We start from the raw sequence: 17346 nt of genomic DNA on the forward strand, positions 1-17346 counted from the left end.
AAAATCTTAATATTTATTTACCTTGTTTGCATTATTAATTCAATTACCTGATCGCGAAAAGTATTATCCGAAACAATGTTTTTAATATGTTGACCCTCTCATGAGCGATGTGAGCTCTGTAAAAGCGATGGAAAGAGTTGCAAAGTTTATTTTGTGACCATAAATAATAAATGATGAAAACGGATAAGTAACTAACTGCGGACCAACAAAATTATACCTTAACAAGTAAGGAAGGGCTAAGTTCGGATGTAACCGAACATTTTATACTCTCGCAAAGTCAAATGGTATACTCGTTTGAGATTTCTTTGTGGATTGACTGATATTTTCGGAAGAAGGTCAACTATAGGCCCTGGGGTCCATATATTTAGTACTTAGGGGTTTGAACAGTTTTGGTTCGATTTAGACAATTTTTGGCCGCAAGGTGGCATACTTTAATTGCATTATTCACGCAAAGTTTTACCCCGATATAATCATTGTTACCTGATTTGCATAGTGAAAAGTGAAAGAATCAGATGGAATTGAAAATGGTGTTATATGGGAAATAGGCGTGGTTGTAGTCCGATTTCGCCCATTTTCGCACTATGACATAGAAACATGAAAAGAACGTTATGCACCGAATTTGGTTGAAATCAGTTGAGCAGATCTCAAGATATGGGTTTTCACCTAAAAGTGGGCTGTGCCACGCCCACTGACTAATTTTGAACGCGGTTCCTATAAAGCCAATTTATATCATCTCAGAGATAAAATTTAATGTCTCTGGCGTGTTTAGTGCTTGATTTATCGCGCTTTTAGTTAGTTTTAACAGTTCCGTTATATGGGGTGTGGGAGTTGCCACCCGATTTCAACTATTTTCACATCGTCAATAGAAGTGCTAAAAACATTTGCTTCTAGTGAATTTTGTTATTATAGCGTTAGCGGTTTAGGAGATATGCACATTAAACCTATTAGAGGCGGGACCACGCCCACTTTTTAAAAAAAGTTTTAACTGCAGATGCCCCTCCCTAATGTGATCCTGTGTACCAAATAACAGTCTTGTATCTCATTGCGGAGCTTAGTTATGGCAAGTTATTTGTTTTTGATTAATGGCGTTTTGTGGGCGTGGCAGTGGTCCGATTACGCCCATCTGCTATACCAACCGTCTCACGGTACCAAGAAACATGTCTACCAAGTTTCATAAAGATATCTTAATTTTTACTCAAGTTAGAGCTTGCACGGACGGACAGACGGACGGACGGACGGACGGACAGACAGTCACCCGGATACTCTGTAGCAACAGGTTACGAGAGTATAAAAAGGAAATTGCAAAGAGCTTGTTTTGTAAAATAATCAAAGCTCCATATGCATACATTGAGGTGATACATTTCTTTACTTTACTTTATTCGATGTCCCCAAATGTAATACAGTTGCTAGTTTAATGCTGGCTTGTTTTAAAGAAAATATCATACTAAGATTAGTTTGGTTATACTGACCGGCTGTTACACCATACATAGACCTACTGGTCCTTAGTAATGCTAGATGGAAGTTCATTTTAATTTGAGATGAAGTGTTCGTCATACAGGTCGTCAACGTGTTTTGCGAACTTTAAGAGCGGATATCACCCGAACGTAAGGTGCTATGCTAAAACACCTAGGCTCGACGGGAGTAAGCTATCTCACCAAGGTCCTCAACTTGTCAATGGCCACTCTTCCAATACCCGATGTGTGGAAAGTCGGAAGAGTGGTCCCACTACTGATACCTGGGAAACCCGGCAACAAAGGGGAGTCTAATCGTCCTATAGCTCTCCTCTCCCCAGTAGTGAAGGCACTTGAGGCCTTGCTACTCCCGACGTTCACTCACCACCTGAGTCTGGCAGACTGCTGATGGCTTCCGAAAAGTGCACTGCACCACCACAGCACTTAGCGTCATAAACGCCCAGATAGTTCATGGCCTAAACCAGAAGCCACTCTTTGAGAGGATGATTCTCGTAGCATTGGACTTGTCAAAAGCTTTTTACACCACGCTACAGAATCGAACCCGACATACCCAATATATGTTCTGCATGCAATGAGTTTCCGCACTAACCACCTCTTTGCATGCCCAACGAACCCCACTCATCTAACATCCATTTCCCTATGGTCCGACCCCGTCGAAACAGCTCGTTTCCTGGGCCTCCCGTTAGATGAGCTCGACGAAAACCAAACTATAGCTTACCACCCAAGCGGGGACTAGATAACCGTTATAACAACACCAGCATAGGGCACCACTGGCCTTTTTCACTCTCTCCTCCACATTGAGTTTTCACTATCTATTTATTTAACTAATAAATTAATTTTAATTTCACTCACCGTTCGTAAAAACAAAGAAAATCGAGGTGAATTTAGACGGGTGCTCGAATAGAAAGATGTAGTCGTAAGCAAATCGAATGCTAAAAGGCGTGCGGGATCCCTTTTGAGTCCCTTATATACTTGTAGTATCTATTGATGTCTTCATGGTAGTGTGATCGTGGTGATGTTGTATTTGTGTGCGTGTTGGTGCATGGTGTAGCGATGTGGAATGTATTGTAAGTAGGTGTGGTGATGTGGATGTGAATTGATGTTGTGAATGTGGCGTGACAGTGACTTATGGCCTTATGGCCACGGGTCTGTGTCAAATTTGTAGCAAACCAAATCACACGCTACTTCATCGCACCTCGAGGCGCGACGTCGGTCGCCCACCACGATGAAGACCCGTGTGATGTGGTTTGCAACAAACCCGTGGACTCACACACTTGAGTGTGCCTGGGCAACTTGCTGTCGTTGCAACGGTCGCATTCCTCTAAAAATGCCACAATGTTGCATTCGGTGTGGGCGCCGACATATGGGACATCGTATACGATGTGCCTCTGAAGGCAGTGATGATAGCGTCGGTGGTGGTCGCGAGCCATCACTGGAACTGGAGCTGATATCGGTGTCGTTGCAGGTGCGGTTGCAGGGGTAGTTGCAGCTGAAAATCGGGGCGTTGGGGTAGGCCCCGTGCGTGACACGCTGGTAGCCGACCGCACAGTTGGGGTTGGAGTAGTTGGCGTATCCACATCCATGTTTATCTGTATTAAAGTGTTGTTTAATTATGCAGATTTGTCATATAAAAGATATGGATGATCGTGCCACGCTATGTGGCATAAATAGGTCGTCGTATTGATCGACCATTTTTTATTAGTTATTTTTTATTTGATTATTTTATTATATTGCGGTAGTATCGGTTGATTGTTGACTCGCTGTGTCGCTATTATCGGCGGTTGGGAGAAAGCATAGCTTCACGAGCGGTCTGGTTAGCGTTCCGCTTTGCGTACGAAGATCAAACACTCGTATGTGACCGTCGGAGCCGTAATGTAGCTTTTCTATGCGCCCAAGCCGCCATTCGGTAGGAGGTAGACAATCATCATAGATGATGATACAATCTCCAAGTTTTGGTGCTTGTTCAGGAGTCTTCCAACTGTATCGTTTATGGAGATCCTTTATGTATTCTTCTTTCCGTCGGCGGCTGAAATCGTGATGGAGAATTTTAATTTTTTCCCAGCGATTTAATGGAATGGGTGCTCCTTTGATAAAATCCCTGGAGTTAGGGCTGCGAAGTCAGAGGGATATTACGAGAGTGTTGTGAGTGGCCGTGAGTCGAGAACGGCTTCAATTCGAAATAATAAGGTGGTGAATTCTTCATAATTGAATTTGTGATTTCCAGCTACTTTTTTCAAGTGGGATTTGAAGCTTTTTACAGCTGATTCCCATAAACCACCTATATGAGGAGCGCTTGGGGGATAAAATGCACTTTTTTATTTGGGGCTTAAGTCGGGGAATGTAAAATTCCTGGCGGACCATATGTTGCATGAAACGATGATTGGCATGAAGCATTTATATGTGGATATAATTGATGAGTAATGTGGCAAGTCGAGACTTCTCTATCGCTTGAGTATATCCGATAAGAACGTCCTTTGCTTTTTGTAAGTCAAGGTGCGTCATTGTATCGCATTGGGAGTATAATGTAACCTCATTCCCATAAGTTTAATTAATTTAATTACGAGGAAAATCGCTCGAGAATGTCATTATCCTTCAAGGTTGTGTGAAAGGAGTCGATTTTCCGACTCTCTGGGGCAATTATGTTACGCTTGGGCGATTGTGGCCAAGAATCGGGAGATTCTATCAACCATCGGGGGTCATTCCATCGTAGGGTGGTGGTGGCAAGGTGCAGGGGTTTACACCCTCTTGTACCTAGATCAGCTGGCAAGTGGCTGATCCTACTAGGTCAAGTATTTGAGACGTTCGATTGGAAATATACGTCTTCCATGCATATATTTTCGAGTTTAAGGAAATTAGTGTCCAACAAATTTTCTTTTGGTATATTTTTAAGATATTAGGGTGGTTCGCAGTTATCTTTTTTAACGGAAACCCTGGGGTTTTGAGGGCTTGTGTTACTTGTGCTAGGGACTTGTATGCTTATGAAAGAGTGGTCCAGACAGGATATCGTCTACATACGTTTGAGTTTTTAACACTTCGGTTGCCAGAAGAAATTCTGAGTTTGTGTTTTCTGGCAATTCGTGGAGTGTTAGAATGGCTAAATATGGAGCACAGTTGAGGCCAAAGGTAACTGTTTTTAGTTTATAGTCGCTTAGTGGACTATTGGGAGATTTTCGGAAAATAATTCGCTGAAAATCTTGGTCGTCTTTATGTACGACTATTTGTCGATACATTTTCTTAACGTCCCCATTGAATACGTATTTGAATATACCCCAATTTAGTATGAGGAGCATTAAATCTGGTTGTAGTGTGGGTCCCGTAAATAGAATATCATTTAGGGAATTTCCTAAGCTAGTGGATCGTGAGGCATTTTTTTTTCTGGATTTACTACTGCATGATGAGGCAAGTAACATGAGTAATATTTGCCATTTATGATTTTTTCGCCTGCGCTTACTTCCTCCATGTGGTCTAAAAGGAGGTATTCTTGTAACACGCCATCGTATTCTGGCTTAAGCTCACCTTTTTTAAGTAAGTTTTTTTCCATAATTAAAAACTGCTGTATTGCAGAGGTGCGAGAGTGACCTAAGGCGAGTGTGGAAATTGTTGTTTAAGTAGTAGTCGTACGACGTACCGACCATTATCTGATCTATTGTAGTAGTTGTGGCTTTGTAAAAGTCTTCACAATACTGATCTTCTTGGGTTGTAATTGATATAGGGGGGAGGTCTTCGAACTCCTGAAATTTCTTTCATTGTGAATTGAGGTATTCGTTTGAGATTTCCTCAAAATTAGTGATCATGGTGGTAACTGGTTCCGTAACTAGTCCACTTTGGATCCAACCAAAAATAGTATTTTAGGCCAGAAGTGTGTTTGAATTTGAGCTGGAGTGTTGCAGTTGGGATCTGGTAGCTTTAGGTGTGAAACATTTTGCCAATGCTTGCTATTTATGTGATAGCTTGGAAGCATGTTTGTTAGTTGCGGTAGGACAATAGCTTCTGCTTTAATGCACTTATCCGCTTTTTGGGAAGTTAGGGTAATGGGACATATTTTGTTTGAGTTTTGGACTACTCTTCCGCCCATTCCCGTGATTTCAAAATTGGCTATTTTTGTTGGCAGTTGTAACCTTTTTTGTACCCTAGACGCTATAAATGATCATTGGGATCCTTGGTCTATTAAGGCCCTAAGCTTAAATAGTTCTCCTCGGTTTTCTTACTTTGGTTTTCACTGAGCAGCATGGTGCTTCTTGGTGATTTTCGGGATTTTGTATTTCGGGGTTTGCTGTTGCAATTAATCCCGTAGCCCTTTTAACATTAATTTGAGGTAAGCTGGAAAAATTTGTGATATGTAACATTGAATGATGTCTTTTGTGGCAATATACGCAATTGAATTTGCTTTCACACTCTTTTAGAATATGCGAACGTGACAAGCAGTTTGTGCAAAGTTTTTTTGTTCTCACAAAATTGTTCCTATCGACAATATTTAATTTTTTGAATCTCTCGCAAGATTTAAGCTTATGCCCTCCTGTACACAGTTCGCATGACGTTTGTTTATACTGTTCGGATGTGAAATTGATTTAAATTGTTGTTGCTACTGGTTTGGGGTCTATTGAAGTTTCTATTGAGGTCGTTTGTAGTTCTAACTAGTTTTTTGGTCTACCCTTTCTGCTATTTCATATTGGGTAGTTAGAAATTCTTTCATTTGCTGCCACGTTGCGCATTTCTGTGGGAATTAGAAACAGTGGATTGTAGTCTAATAAATTCATCACTTCTTTCTTTCTGAATTTTATGCAAGTTCATTAGTATCGTTACTTGCTTATCGACCAATATTCTTTCATTTTCGTATCTTGCTTTTAGAGCTTCCCAAGCCAGATTGAAATTATCGTCATTTAGTGCGAACTGTTTTACTATTACGCCTGCTTGACCTTTGGTTTTGTATCGGAGGTGATACAATTTTTGTGCATTTGAGATGAATACCTGAATTTGACTTTTGTCATTGAATTTGTGGCAGCTCTACTCTAGGTTGTCAAGGACTAGGTGCAATTGCTTTAATGGACAAGGACCAAGTGTCGGAGTACTCGACGCTGAGTTTGCCGGTGTGCCAAATAAAATTAAATGTTAATTAAAATTGAACAAAATTTAACTTTAATAAATTTGAGTACATAGGGTATAAATATTGTAGACAATTTGTGTGGGTTAATTGTACAATGTTTATGTGTGTATTTGTTTAGGGTTATATGTATAATTCAATTTATGTGTTATTTGTAAGTTAGACTTAAATAATATAAATTAACTATAAATTAAATTATAACCTGGTGTGGGTTGATAATCCCGCGTAGATTTTGCTGGTTCTGCTGTTGATGTTGTTGTGCTGCTGGGTCGATCTGATTTTCGCGCCTTTTTATGTCCGTCCGCGTTGATATCTGCTCCTGCCTGCTGATTTATTCTTATTGGAATTATGAGCTATGTTGGTGCTGTTGGCCTTTTGCATTGTCCTCTAATTCGTATTTATACGAGTTTGGAGAACAATGCAGGGATGTGTTCATTTGGTATGAACAGCCTGGCCGCCTTACAGGGTCTGCGAATAATTAAGTTATTAGAACTATTTCGCTTTGGGTTATTGAATATTGTTTTGAAATGGGTTGAGTGGTTACTTAGGGTTTAAATCGCACAAGCACCGGTTACAGTTCAACCGAGTGCGGTGTTTTGTGCGATCACGGTGCTGTTGTCTGGGTTGAATAATCCGGGTTTCATTATCCTTGGGTAGATGTCTGCTCCCAGTTCCATCATGATTTTATCATCCTTGTGGAGCATAGGGTCGGCTAGGGTTAAGTGGTCGAATCTCTTAAAGAATTCGATTGTAGGGTTCCTGCGTCATAAGACAGATGATTTCGACATGTCAGTCGGGACCCTTTCGGGTCGGGTTAATTATGGCACGTATTTTATTCCATTTGCCATCGTGTTTTATTTTTATCATGGCAGTGGGTAAATGGGTCGGCTTGGCCAGTAGGGTTGGAATCTCCTGGTCTTTGTGCAGTCTTTTTTCACTCTTTGTTGTTTTTCTTGTCTCTTTGCAGAACAACCTGGGGTGTTCGTGTAGAGTTGAATGATGCTCCCCGTTACGCATGCTACATCGTTTTTCGCTTGTGCATCTTTGTGGTGAGTGCGATCTGGCCAAGCAGTTGACGCAGTACTTATACAATCGACAGGCGACATGTTTATGTGCGCGTTTTGATGAATGGGTGATAGTTCGTCGGGCCGTGCGGTGGGTACTTCCTCTTTCTTCTCGAAAGGGGAGAGATCGCTTTAAAGCGATGTAAGCGTCTAGCCAGGGTCCCATTGTCGGAGAGTGGGGTGATGCTTCGGGTGACGCTGAGTGATCGTACGGTGAAGGCTGGGCTGCTCTGTCGGCTGCAGATTGATTTGATGCTATTTTGAGGAGTCATGTCACTATGAAGAAATGAGATTAGTTATTTGGTAAGGTGACTATTTTGTTTATTTTGCGAGTAATTGTTCCTTAAGAAGTACATATGTCTACGCTCTGGTCTTATTGTCTGCACCGAGATAGGTTTTTTTGATGCGACCAAGTTTCCATTCATTTAGGGGTAGAATTTCTTGGCGTATAACTACCATATCATTGACCTCTATATTGCGTTGAGGGTATTTCCACTTTTACCGTTTGTGGAGTTCTTTTAGATATTCTTCCTTCCATCGTTTGCAGAAGTGTTGATGGAATATCTTTAACTTTTGCCATCTATTTGCGATGCTTAGCTGTGTATGTTCTAAGTTGGGTTCTGCTGGGGTTAATAAAGGGGTACCTATTAAGAACTGGCCTGGAGTTAAAGGTTCTATAATCCTGGGGTCTTCACTTAGTGGGCTTAAAGGTCGAGAATTCAAGCAGCTTTTGATTCGGGTCAGAAGGGTTAAATAATTCTTCGAAAGTGAATTTTTGGATTTGGGACACCTTTTTTAAGTGGCTCTTTAAACTTTTCACTCCTGCTTCCCATAGTCCACCCATGTGTGGAGCTTCTGGAGGATTAAAATGCCAGTTGATGTTTTGGTGTGCTTCGCTTGTTGTTGCTTGTGTTTTTAGTGATTTTATGAATTCTCGTCGATATTTGATTAAGAGTTTATACGCTCCCATGAAATTAGTACCATTGTCCGAATAGAGATCGGCGGGACACCCCCGCCTGGAAAAGAATCGTGCGAATGCAACCATGAATGCTTGGGTGGTGAGATCGCTGATGCCTCCAGGTGTATTGCTTTGGTTGCAAAACAAACAAATACGCATACATAACCGTTTGTGATCAAGCACGCTCTGCCGTGGTAATTTTTTATGGCATAGGGACCGGTCAAGTCGATTGCTGTTGCTGAGAATGGGGGGGTTAGGGTGGTACGTTCCGCTGGAAGAGCTGCCATGATTTGAGTAGTTTCTCTCTTCTTGTGTAAGACGCAAGTTTTGCACTGATGGATAATGGACTTGATAAGCATTTTAAGCTTCGGTATCCAAAACTCCGTACGCATGAGTCGTAAAACTAGCTGGTTGCCACCATGTAGGGTAATTGAGTGGGTAAATTGGGTGAGTAGTTTTGTTAATCGACTGCTATAGGGTAGTATAATCGGATGACGCTCGTTATATGATAATGTGGCTGAATTGTTCAATCGGCCATTAACTCGCATTATTCCTTTGGGATCGATTAAAGGGTTTAGTGTCAAAATTGTACTTTTTGGTGTACGCTGGTTTTTTTAATTAAAGCTTCATACTCCTCCTGGAAGTGCTTTCTTTGGGTTAAAATAATTAACTTCGTGCGGGTAGTTTTGAGCTCGCCTGGAGTTATTTCCACCGTTGTGTATGGCTGTTGTGATCTGTTGGGTGATGCATTTGAGCAGAATCTGAATAAATATGCTATCACTTTAATGGCTTTGGGTAGTGATGAAAACCTATCCAGTATATCCTCTTGTGTTGTGTTGACGAAAGTTTTGATTGGCCGCAGTTCCAGTGTTGTATCGATTGATTTTGGAGTAATTGGCCAATGTTTCGGGTCGAGTTGTAGCCAGTAAGGTCCGTGCCACCAGAGGTCATTGTTAACCATTTCCAGAGGTGTGCATCCGCGGCTACCCAGATCTGCCGGATTGTCCTGGCTTTCGATGTGACGCCAATTTTCGGTTCCAACCTTTTCTGCAATTGTGGCAACTCGATGGGATACAAAAGTTGTCCATGAGCATGGGGGTTTGCTTAGCCAAGAAAGGACAATTGTAGAGTCCGTCCAAAGGTGAGTGTGGTACTGAGTAATGTTTAATTGGGGTAGGATCGCATCCACTAGGTTCCGCTCCAAGATTGGTAACGATATACTTTTTATTCGAAACATACGCCACTTTACCACTAGGATTACCAGGTCTGCTTTCAGAATAGGTCCAGTGTGTAATACATCGTTGAGGCTGTTTCTATTTGAGGTGGGGCATGATGCGTTGAATACCACTCGCAGTTGGGTCGTTAAGCGATCGGGTTACGTATTCTCTGCGGTGTCATATTTTATTTTAGTCATATGACCGAGTTCCAGGTACTCGTTGATGGCCTTGTCGTATTCTGTTTTTATTCCAGGTTTTCTAGATAGGTATTTTTCATTTCTTAGAAACTGAGCTTAAGCTATATGTCTTCAGTTGCCCAAGTCTATTTTTTCTGGGGTTTTAAAGGGTAATGTTACCACGTAGCGCACAGTTGAGTGTCTTCGGGTTGTTTTTTTAGATAATTTTGCTCAAACAGTATATCCGAAGTTGAGGGTAGAGGCTTTTTCAGAACTTCTTCGGCTTCCCAAAATTGTGTGAGCAACTTGTCTGGGGTCGTCTTATTGAAAAATGACAATATTGAGGGTGAAATGGGTTTTTCAGATGTGGGTCCGGAAAGAATCCAACCGAATTCTGTTTCTTGGGCTAGTAATGACCCGAGTACATTTCTCTGTATGTCACTGAGAATTATTTGTGAGTACAGATCACTTCCGATAAGGATGTCGACAGGTCTGGGTTGATAAAACTGAGGGTTAGCAAAGCTAAAACCGAATTCTTTATTAGAAATTATTCTATCAAGTGAGTGAGTGGGTAAGTTATCGGTTGAAGTTTTTAAAATAAACGCGTGGGTTGTCATCTTAAATTCCCTTTTTGTTGGTGAACGAAGAGTGAGTTCGCAAGTTTTGGTAGCTGTTGCCTAGACTGTGCTGTTCAATCCGGTCACTTGTGCGTTTTTCTTGAAGATTGGGTCCCAACTAGTCGTGTCTATGTATACATTATGAAGTTTTGTAAAACAATTGTTGACGGTCCTCTGAAGGTGTTTAATAGCGCTTCCACTTTCCTGATTTGCTTTGGGGTAAATTGAACAAAATTTTACATTGCGCGTTGACTTGAACTCGTTTGTTTTCGTATTGCGATATCAGGTCCCTCCATGCCATCAAGAAACCATCATTTGTCAATGGTGCTTTTTTAACTATTGCTTTTAACTTGCTTCTCCTCGGGTTTTTTGAATTAGGTGAAACAGTCTCTCCACGTTACTAAGTTTGTGATTGTTTACATACAAGTATAAGGCCGTAAACATGTCTCTGATTGAGGTTGCGGAGTCGCCATAAATTATGTCCGTGTCACAAGGGGGTAGATGAATTGAAGATCCTATGTCCTGTGTTTTCATCTGAAGCTCGTTCTTTTATTGTGGGGGTTGAAGTCTTAAGATCATATATAATTGATGACCTATTTTAAATTTTTTTTAACTTTTGAGAAGTCAGTAGTCGTAGTAGCATTGAGTTCAGCTCTTTTTATTTCCAAAGTATAAACGGATGCATCTTCGGGGTGGGCTTCGTAATGTTCTACGATATATTCGAATAAATCCGAAATACAGATCTTAAATTCTTCTATTTTCGAGAGAAAATTTGTTTGTATATATCGCAACAATTTATAAATTTTAAATGAAACAAATAATAAATTTTAAGTAATTTTTCTATATTTAAATTTTAACAAGCAAATTCCCGAATGCTGGCGAATTTCCAAAAAAAAAATTTAACCGCACCGTTTAATTAGTTTTAAAATAACCGATATTTAAATGATTAAATTAAATAAAAATATGTATTTGTACCCACTGTAAATGGGGTATGTGAGCATAGACAGATCGTATGCCGTATGTACAAGTGTATATGTATGACTGTGCACACGTGATATTTTTCGGCGTGAGAGAAGAGTGTGGAGAAAAATAAAAATTGTAATACGCAGGTATTTTACCGACTGCGCTTATGTTAATATATTCTGATATAATAAATATGTAAAAATATAAGTGAATGTTTCGTTATAAGATTTATCGGTAAATGCAATTTGCATATTGTTTGCCGATTGAATGTATATATATGTATGTTTGTATTTTTGCCTTTTTGCTGTAGATTCTAGCTGTAATTGTTATTGTGCCTTTAGCTTACTTATTGTTACGCAGTCCTGCTTATTGCTTATTTAAGCCTAAGGGGACTGCCGGAAATTCTTTGAAGTAAATACTTGAATTTTTATTTTTTATTTTGTGGTTGTTGTGTGTATATATTTGTATATATACATATGTAAGCGCAAGTTAAGGCAATCAATAATTTTTTAATATAATATATATATATATACATAGGTATATATGTAAATATAAGTATATATGTATATAAGTATATTCACCCGATCCATTTTTTTTCTTTTTATATATCCGTTTTTTGGAATTTTCCGTTAATGTTGGGAAAAATAAAAGTATATAATACTAAAATTTTTAGTTCCGTTTTTTTCATATTTTTCCTTAACGTTTCCTGTACCCGTGTTTTCAACCTGTTAAAACGGATTTTCCTAGTTTTAACAGTATACGGGATTTACAAACATACATATATAACTAATAAAAGAATGAAAACGATACACTTACATTGTCTCGCCTCAAGGGGGTTTTGTGGAGAATATGTGTGTATATTTATTTTTGAGGGTTTTTTGGTTTTCCCTTCTTTCCCAACTTCCTTAACGCCAGCTGTTCTGATGCCTGTTGTGCAGCTCTCTGCATGTGTTTTAGGCTGCTATATATATTTTGTTTTTAATCTCGCGCTCGTTTTTGATTCATCTTTTTTTGTATATAATTGGGTTTCGCGTCGCGTTTAAAGTTTTTTTGTTTTTTGGTTTCGCGCCCGTTTGTTTTTGTGTTGAAGTATTTTTTGATTTTTTTTTTGTTTTTTGGCACATTTAATATGTTTTGACACTTTCCCACTTTTATGTTATATATGTATGTGTTCGATTATATGTTCGGTCACTCAACTTTCAACCTCACTTTTCCATATTTATGTATATATCTATATAAATATATACATATATTTTTCTTATGTACACATATAACACATATAATATTATATATATGTATATATTTCTTTATATTATTACACAGCACTGTTCTTTGCCAATAACTGTCACTGCACCGTTATGGTTTTTTTTTTTTTGGTTCTCTTTGTCATTGCACCTGTTTTTTTTCTTATAAATGCACCGGTTCTTTTTTTTCTCCGTTTGTTAATTTTTTTGCACATTATTTTTTGTTCACGTTATTTTGATATTATTATACTCTCGCAACCTGTTGCTACAGAGTATAGTAGTTTTGTTTACCTAACGGTTGTTTGTATCACCTAAAACTAATCGAGTTAGATATAGGGTTATATATATAATATATAAATGATAAGGATGAAGAGACGAGTTGAAATCCGGGTGACTGTCTGTCCGTCTGTCCGTCCGTGCAAGCTGTAACTTGGATAAAAATTGAGATACCTTTATGAAACTTGGTAGACATGTTTCTTGGTACCGTGAGACGGTTGGTATTGCAGATGGGCGTAATCGGACCACTGCCACGCCCACAAAACGCCATTAATCAAAAACAAATAAATTGCCATAACTAAGCTCCGCAATAAGATATAAGACTGTTATTTGGTACACAGGATCACATTAGGGAGGGGCATCTGCAGTTAAAATTTTTTTAAAAAAAGTGGGCGTGGTCTCGCCTCTAAAAGGTTTAATGTGCATATCTCCTAAGCCGCTAATGCTATAATAACAAAATTCACTCCGCCCACTCCCCATATAACGGTACTGTTAAAAACTACTAAAAGCGCGATAAATCAAGCACTAAACACGCCAAAGACATTCAATTTTATCTCTAGGATGGTATGAGATGACTTTATAGGAACCGCGTTCAAAATTAGACAGTGGGCGTGGCACAGCCCACTTTTAGGTGAAAACCCATATCTTGAGATCTGCTTAACCGATTTCAACCAAATTCGGTGTATAAAATTATTTCCATATTTTTATATTATAACGTGAAAATGGGCTAAATCTTATTACAACCACGCCTATTTCCCATATAACACCATTTTCAATTCCATCAGATTCTTTCACTTTCCACTATGCATATCAAGCAACAATGATTATATCGGGGTAAAACTTTGAGTGAATAATACGTTTAAAGTATGCCACCTTGTGACCAAAAATTATTTAAATCGAACCAAAACTGTTCAAGCCCCTAAGTACTAAATATGTGGACCCCAGTGCCTATAGTTGACCTTCTACCGAAAATATCAGCCAATCCACAAAGAATTCTCAAACGAGTATACCATTTGACTTTGCGAGAGTATAAAATGTTCGGTTACATCCGAACTTAGCCCTTCCTTGCTTGTTTGTTCTTATTTTATGTTTAATAACCCATAGTGCCGTCGACTAGGACTCGAAGAACCATATTTATTTAACTTATAAATTAATTTTAATTTCATTCACCGTTCGTAAAAGGAAAGAAAAACGAAGTGAATTTAGGTGGGTGCTCGAATAGAAAGATGTAGTCGTAAGCAAATCGAATGCTAATACTATGTTCGCACCGAATTGAAATCCTCTTGAAAACACAGTTTGTGGATTGTGGAACCAAAGTCGTTCTGACCAAAATTGTGTGTTTTCGATGAGTTTTCATTGACAGTTCACACATCTATTTGTTTACATTTGTTATATACCCTACAAGAACAGTGACGTTCATCTGATGGGTAATATGACACCCATAGCTGAAAAAATTTTGTCAGCGCGCAGAACAAAGTTTCTATCATTTTCTTAACAGCCTTGTTTTCTTTTTGTTTATTTTTTTTTTTGTTTTTCCCGAGTCAATGCTGACCATAAATCCGTCATAGCTGAAAATTGTCAGTTATGACTGAAACGCTATCAGAAGTGAAAAATTGTTTTGCGCAGTAGATAATATAATTTTTATTTCTTTAATAAATTTCAAACTTTTAATCAAAATTAGTTATAATAAAATACCTAAATATAAAAAGGAATGCAACAAAAAATATAATAAAATATGAAAATATAAAAATAAATGTTCACTTGATGCCATCTCCTCCTCTCAATAGCTCTGCGTACGTCTTTCTTCAATCAGTGGATAGTTCTGAATTTAAATATGCAAATGTAAATTAACAGTACTGACTTATCAAATATGAGTGTATTGGTGAACCCATCAGCAGTTTCTTTCAGGATACGTTTAGGCCAATTTTGGAATGTAAACAAATTGTCAACTGACATTTAGGGCTGGCAAAATATGTCTTCTAATAATATCGATTAAACTAGAGCAGGCACCGATTGTAATGAGAGGAATGTAAGTTTTCAAGGGGTTTTCAGCGAGAACTGTGTTTTCGTTTGACAGATTTTGTATGGATGAAAACACAAGTTTTCGCTTGAAAACTTCTTTTGTCTATGAAAACACGAATTTTGTGTCGGTGCGAACATAGTATAAAAAGCGTGAGGGATCCCTTTTGAGTCCCTTATATACTTGTGGTATCTATTGATGTCTTCATGGTAGTGTGATCGTGGTGATGTTGTATTTGTGTGCGTGTTGGTGCATGGTGTAGTGATGTGGAATGTATGGTAAGTAGGTGTAGTGATGTGGATGTGAATTGATGTGTGAGGGGGGATGGAGTGGTCATTTAGCCACTATCCAGGTGCTTGGTATGCTAGTTAATTGTTAATTCAACTCAGTTGAGCCTCGGGGGTTTCCGTGTCAGGATTATGAACCTCCTTGTAATCTAATAGGCATTTATGTTACCTCTGGATTGGCCGATATCGTCTATCGGTGTATGATCCTTAGAGCATTGTCCATCTCGTTACTAATTGCGCCTAGGAACTTCTCCGTCACTTGTATAGCCATGTCGTCTGCATAAGCTTTGAGTTTAGGTGCATTCAAGTGAATATAGGAGTGATGACAATACACCAAGTATGTCATATTTTAAAAGCACTAAATTTCGCGGTCTGATAAAAAGTGGATTATACACAAACAGGTATTGCCCAAAACTTTCCAAAGTGGGATATTTTTAAACAATAATAAACTAAAGGTTATATTCTACACCATATCTCAACAAAATTTTATACCAAACACCTTTCTTAAGGTACTTTGTCTCTAAGTCACAAATATAGCTGCAAAATTGATCCAAAGGTTACAGCGGGTCAGGCGTTTATGGAATAAATTTTTTTTTAAAGTGGGCATGTCCTCGCCTTCTAATAGGATAATTGTTCATATATCGCAGACTAATACGAAATTTAAATCATTAACAGCATCTCAGAAGTTTCAGGCTCCATATCGCAAAACGGTTGCTTGATGCCAATATCTTTCACAATCGGTCTCACGATCATGGTATACAACCACCTGATGATACTTGGCTTACAGCCCAGGATTTGGAGTGCAGCGCCTGTCCTTGTCTTGATTTTTTTGTACAAGCACTTGATTGCAATCATTCAGTTTATATACCAGCTATATGCTATAGTGGTCCTCGGTAAAGGAAAGGACGAGTGCAAAATTTCTTGTCGATATCTCAAAAACTGAAGAAATAGTTCACATATATGCAGACGGTCAAACGACGGGCATGGCTAATCCGACTCAGCTGATCACGTTGATCAAGGTACATACATATAGACTTTGTGGGGTCTACGATGTTTCCTTTTAGCTGTTACAAACTTCGTAGCAAAGTTAATATACCCTGTTTAGGGTTTAATAATAAACGCCACTTCTAGTTCAATTAACTGTTGGCATTTTCCCTTGGAAAGCAACTGAATTTTCCCATGGAAAGCAACAGGAGTAATAACACAATTAGCATAAACCAATCGCCATTTAAATGGGGAATAAACTAAAGCCTATGCAGGAGTCACAAAATAGGTAAACAAAATCGCACGAACCAAACAAAGCAACGATTTATCAGTCTAACAGGAACGTACAAAATACGGTGCACGCATACAAATAAAAATAATAGATAGATAATATGGCAGGCACAACTCGCGCGCTTTACTAGCAAGTTGCAACTGACCCATCTTAACAGCGCAGTGGTCACGCAGGCGCAACGATAATATATACATATGTATTATCCTTCCATTTAACGCAATGTTTTATTCCTCAAGCCATAAGCCACACAAAAGTAAAAATAAGCAAAAGGTAGTCCAGAGACAACAAGTAAACAAAGAAATGAAAAAGAAACTACAGCGATGATAAGAAGTGGGCTGTTCGAGCGTTGAACAGCAATTCATTCGCTGAAAACTGGTGGTTTGGTGTCACTTTCGCGGCTCAAGAAGAATAAATAACTATTACGTTTTGAAGATTATAGCGTCCTGGGAGCGGTCAAATAACTCAAACAACGCCTTACGTGTATTGGTGTTGTGGGTTTTTTCGGCTACACGTACACTATACCGACTTGTTGCTGGATGAATATCAAAAATGTTTGATATTTGAATTTGACGGCGTCTAATTTCATCGTCTCCACTTATACTTGACAAACACAAGTTCATTTGCATAGTGACAGTTCAAAGATGAGCAAGTTGTTATTGTATCTTAGTAAAAAAG

The 17346-nt window shown here is 38.9% G+C and overlaps 1 protein-coding gene across 1 annotated transcript in view; it reads left to right on the plus strand.

Annotated features, from left to right (window-relative positions):
- The first annotated feature begins 2835 nt into the window (after nt 1–2835).
- Nucleotides 2836–17346, plus strand: part of LOC138856919 (uncharacterized) — a 30833-nt gene continuing 16322 nt past the window's right edge. The window contains exons 1-2 of the mRNA XM_070107899.1: nt 2836–2951; nt 7541–7622. Coding sequence (XP_069964000.1) covers nt 2836–2951; nt 7541–7622 — 198 coding nt within the window. The remainder of the gene's footprint in view (nt 2952–7540; nt 7623–17346) is intronic.

Source organism: Bactrocera oleae, chromosome 2 (genome assembly GCF_042242935.1).
Source record: "Bactrocera oleae isolate idBacOlea1 chromosome 2, idBacOlea1, whole genome shotgun sequence".
Lineage (NCBI taxonomy): Eukaryota > Metazoa > Arthropoda > Insecta > Diptera > Tephritidae > Bactrocera > Bactrocera oleae.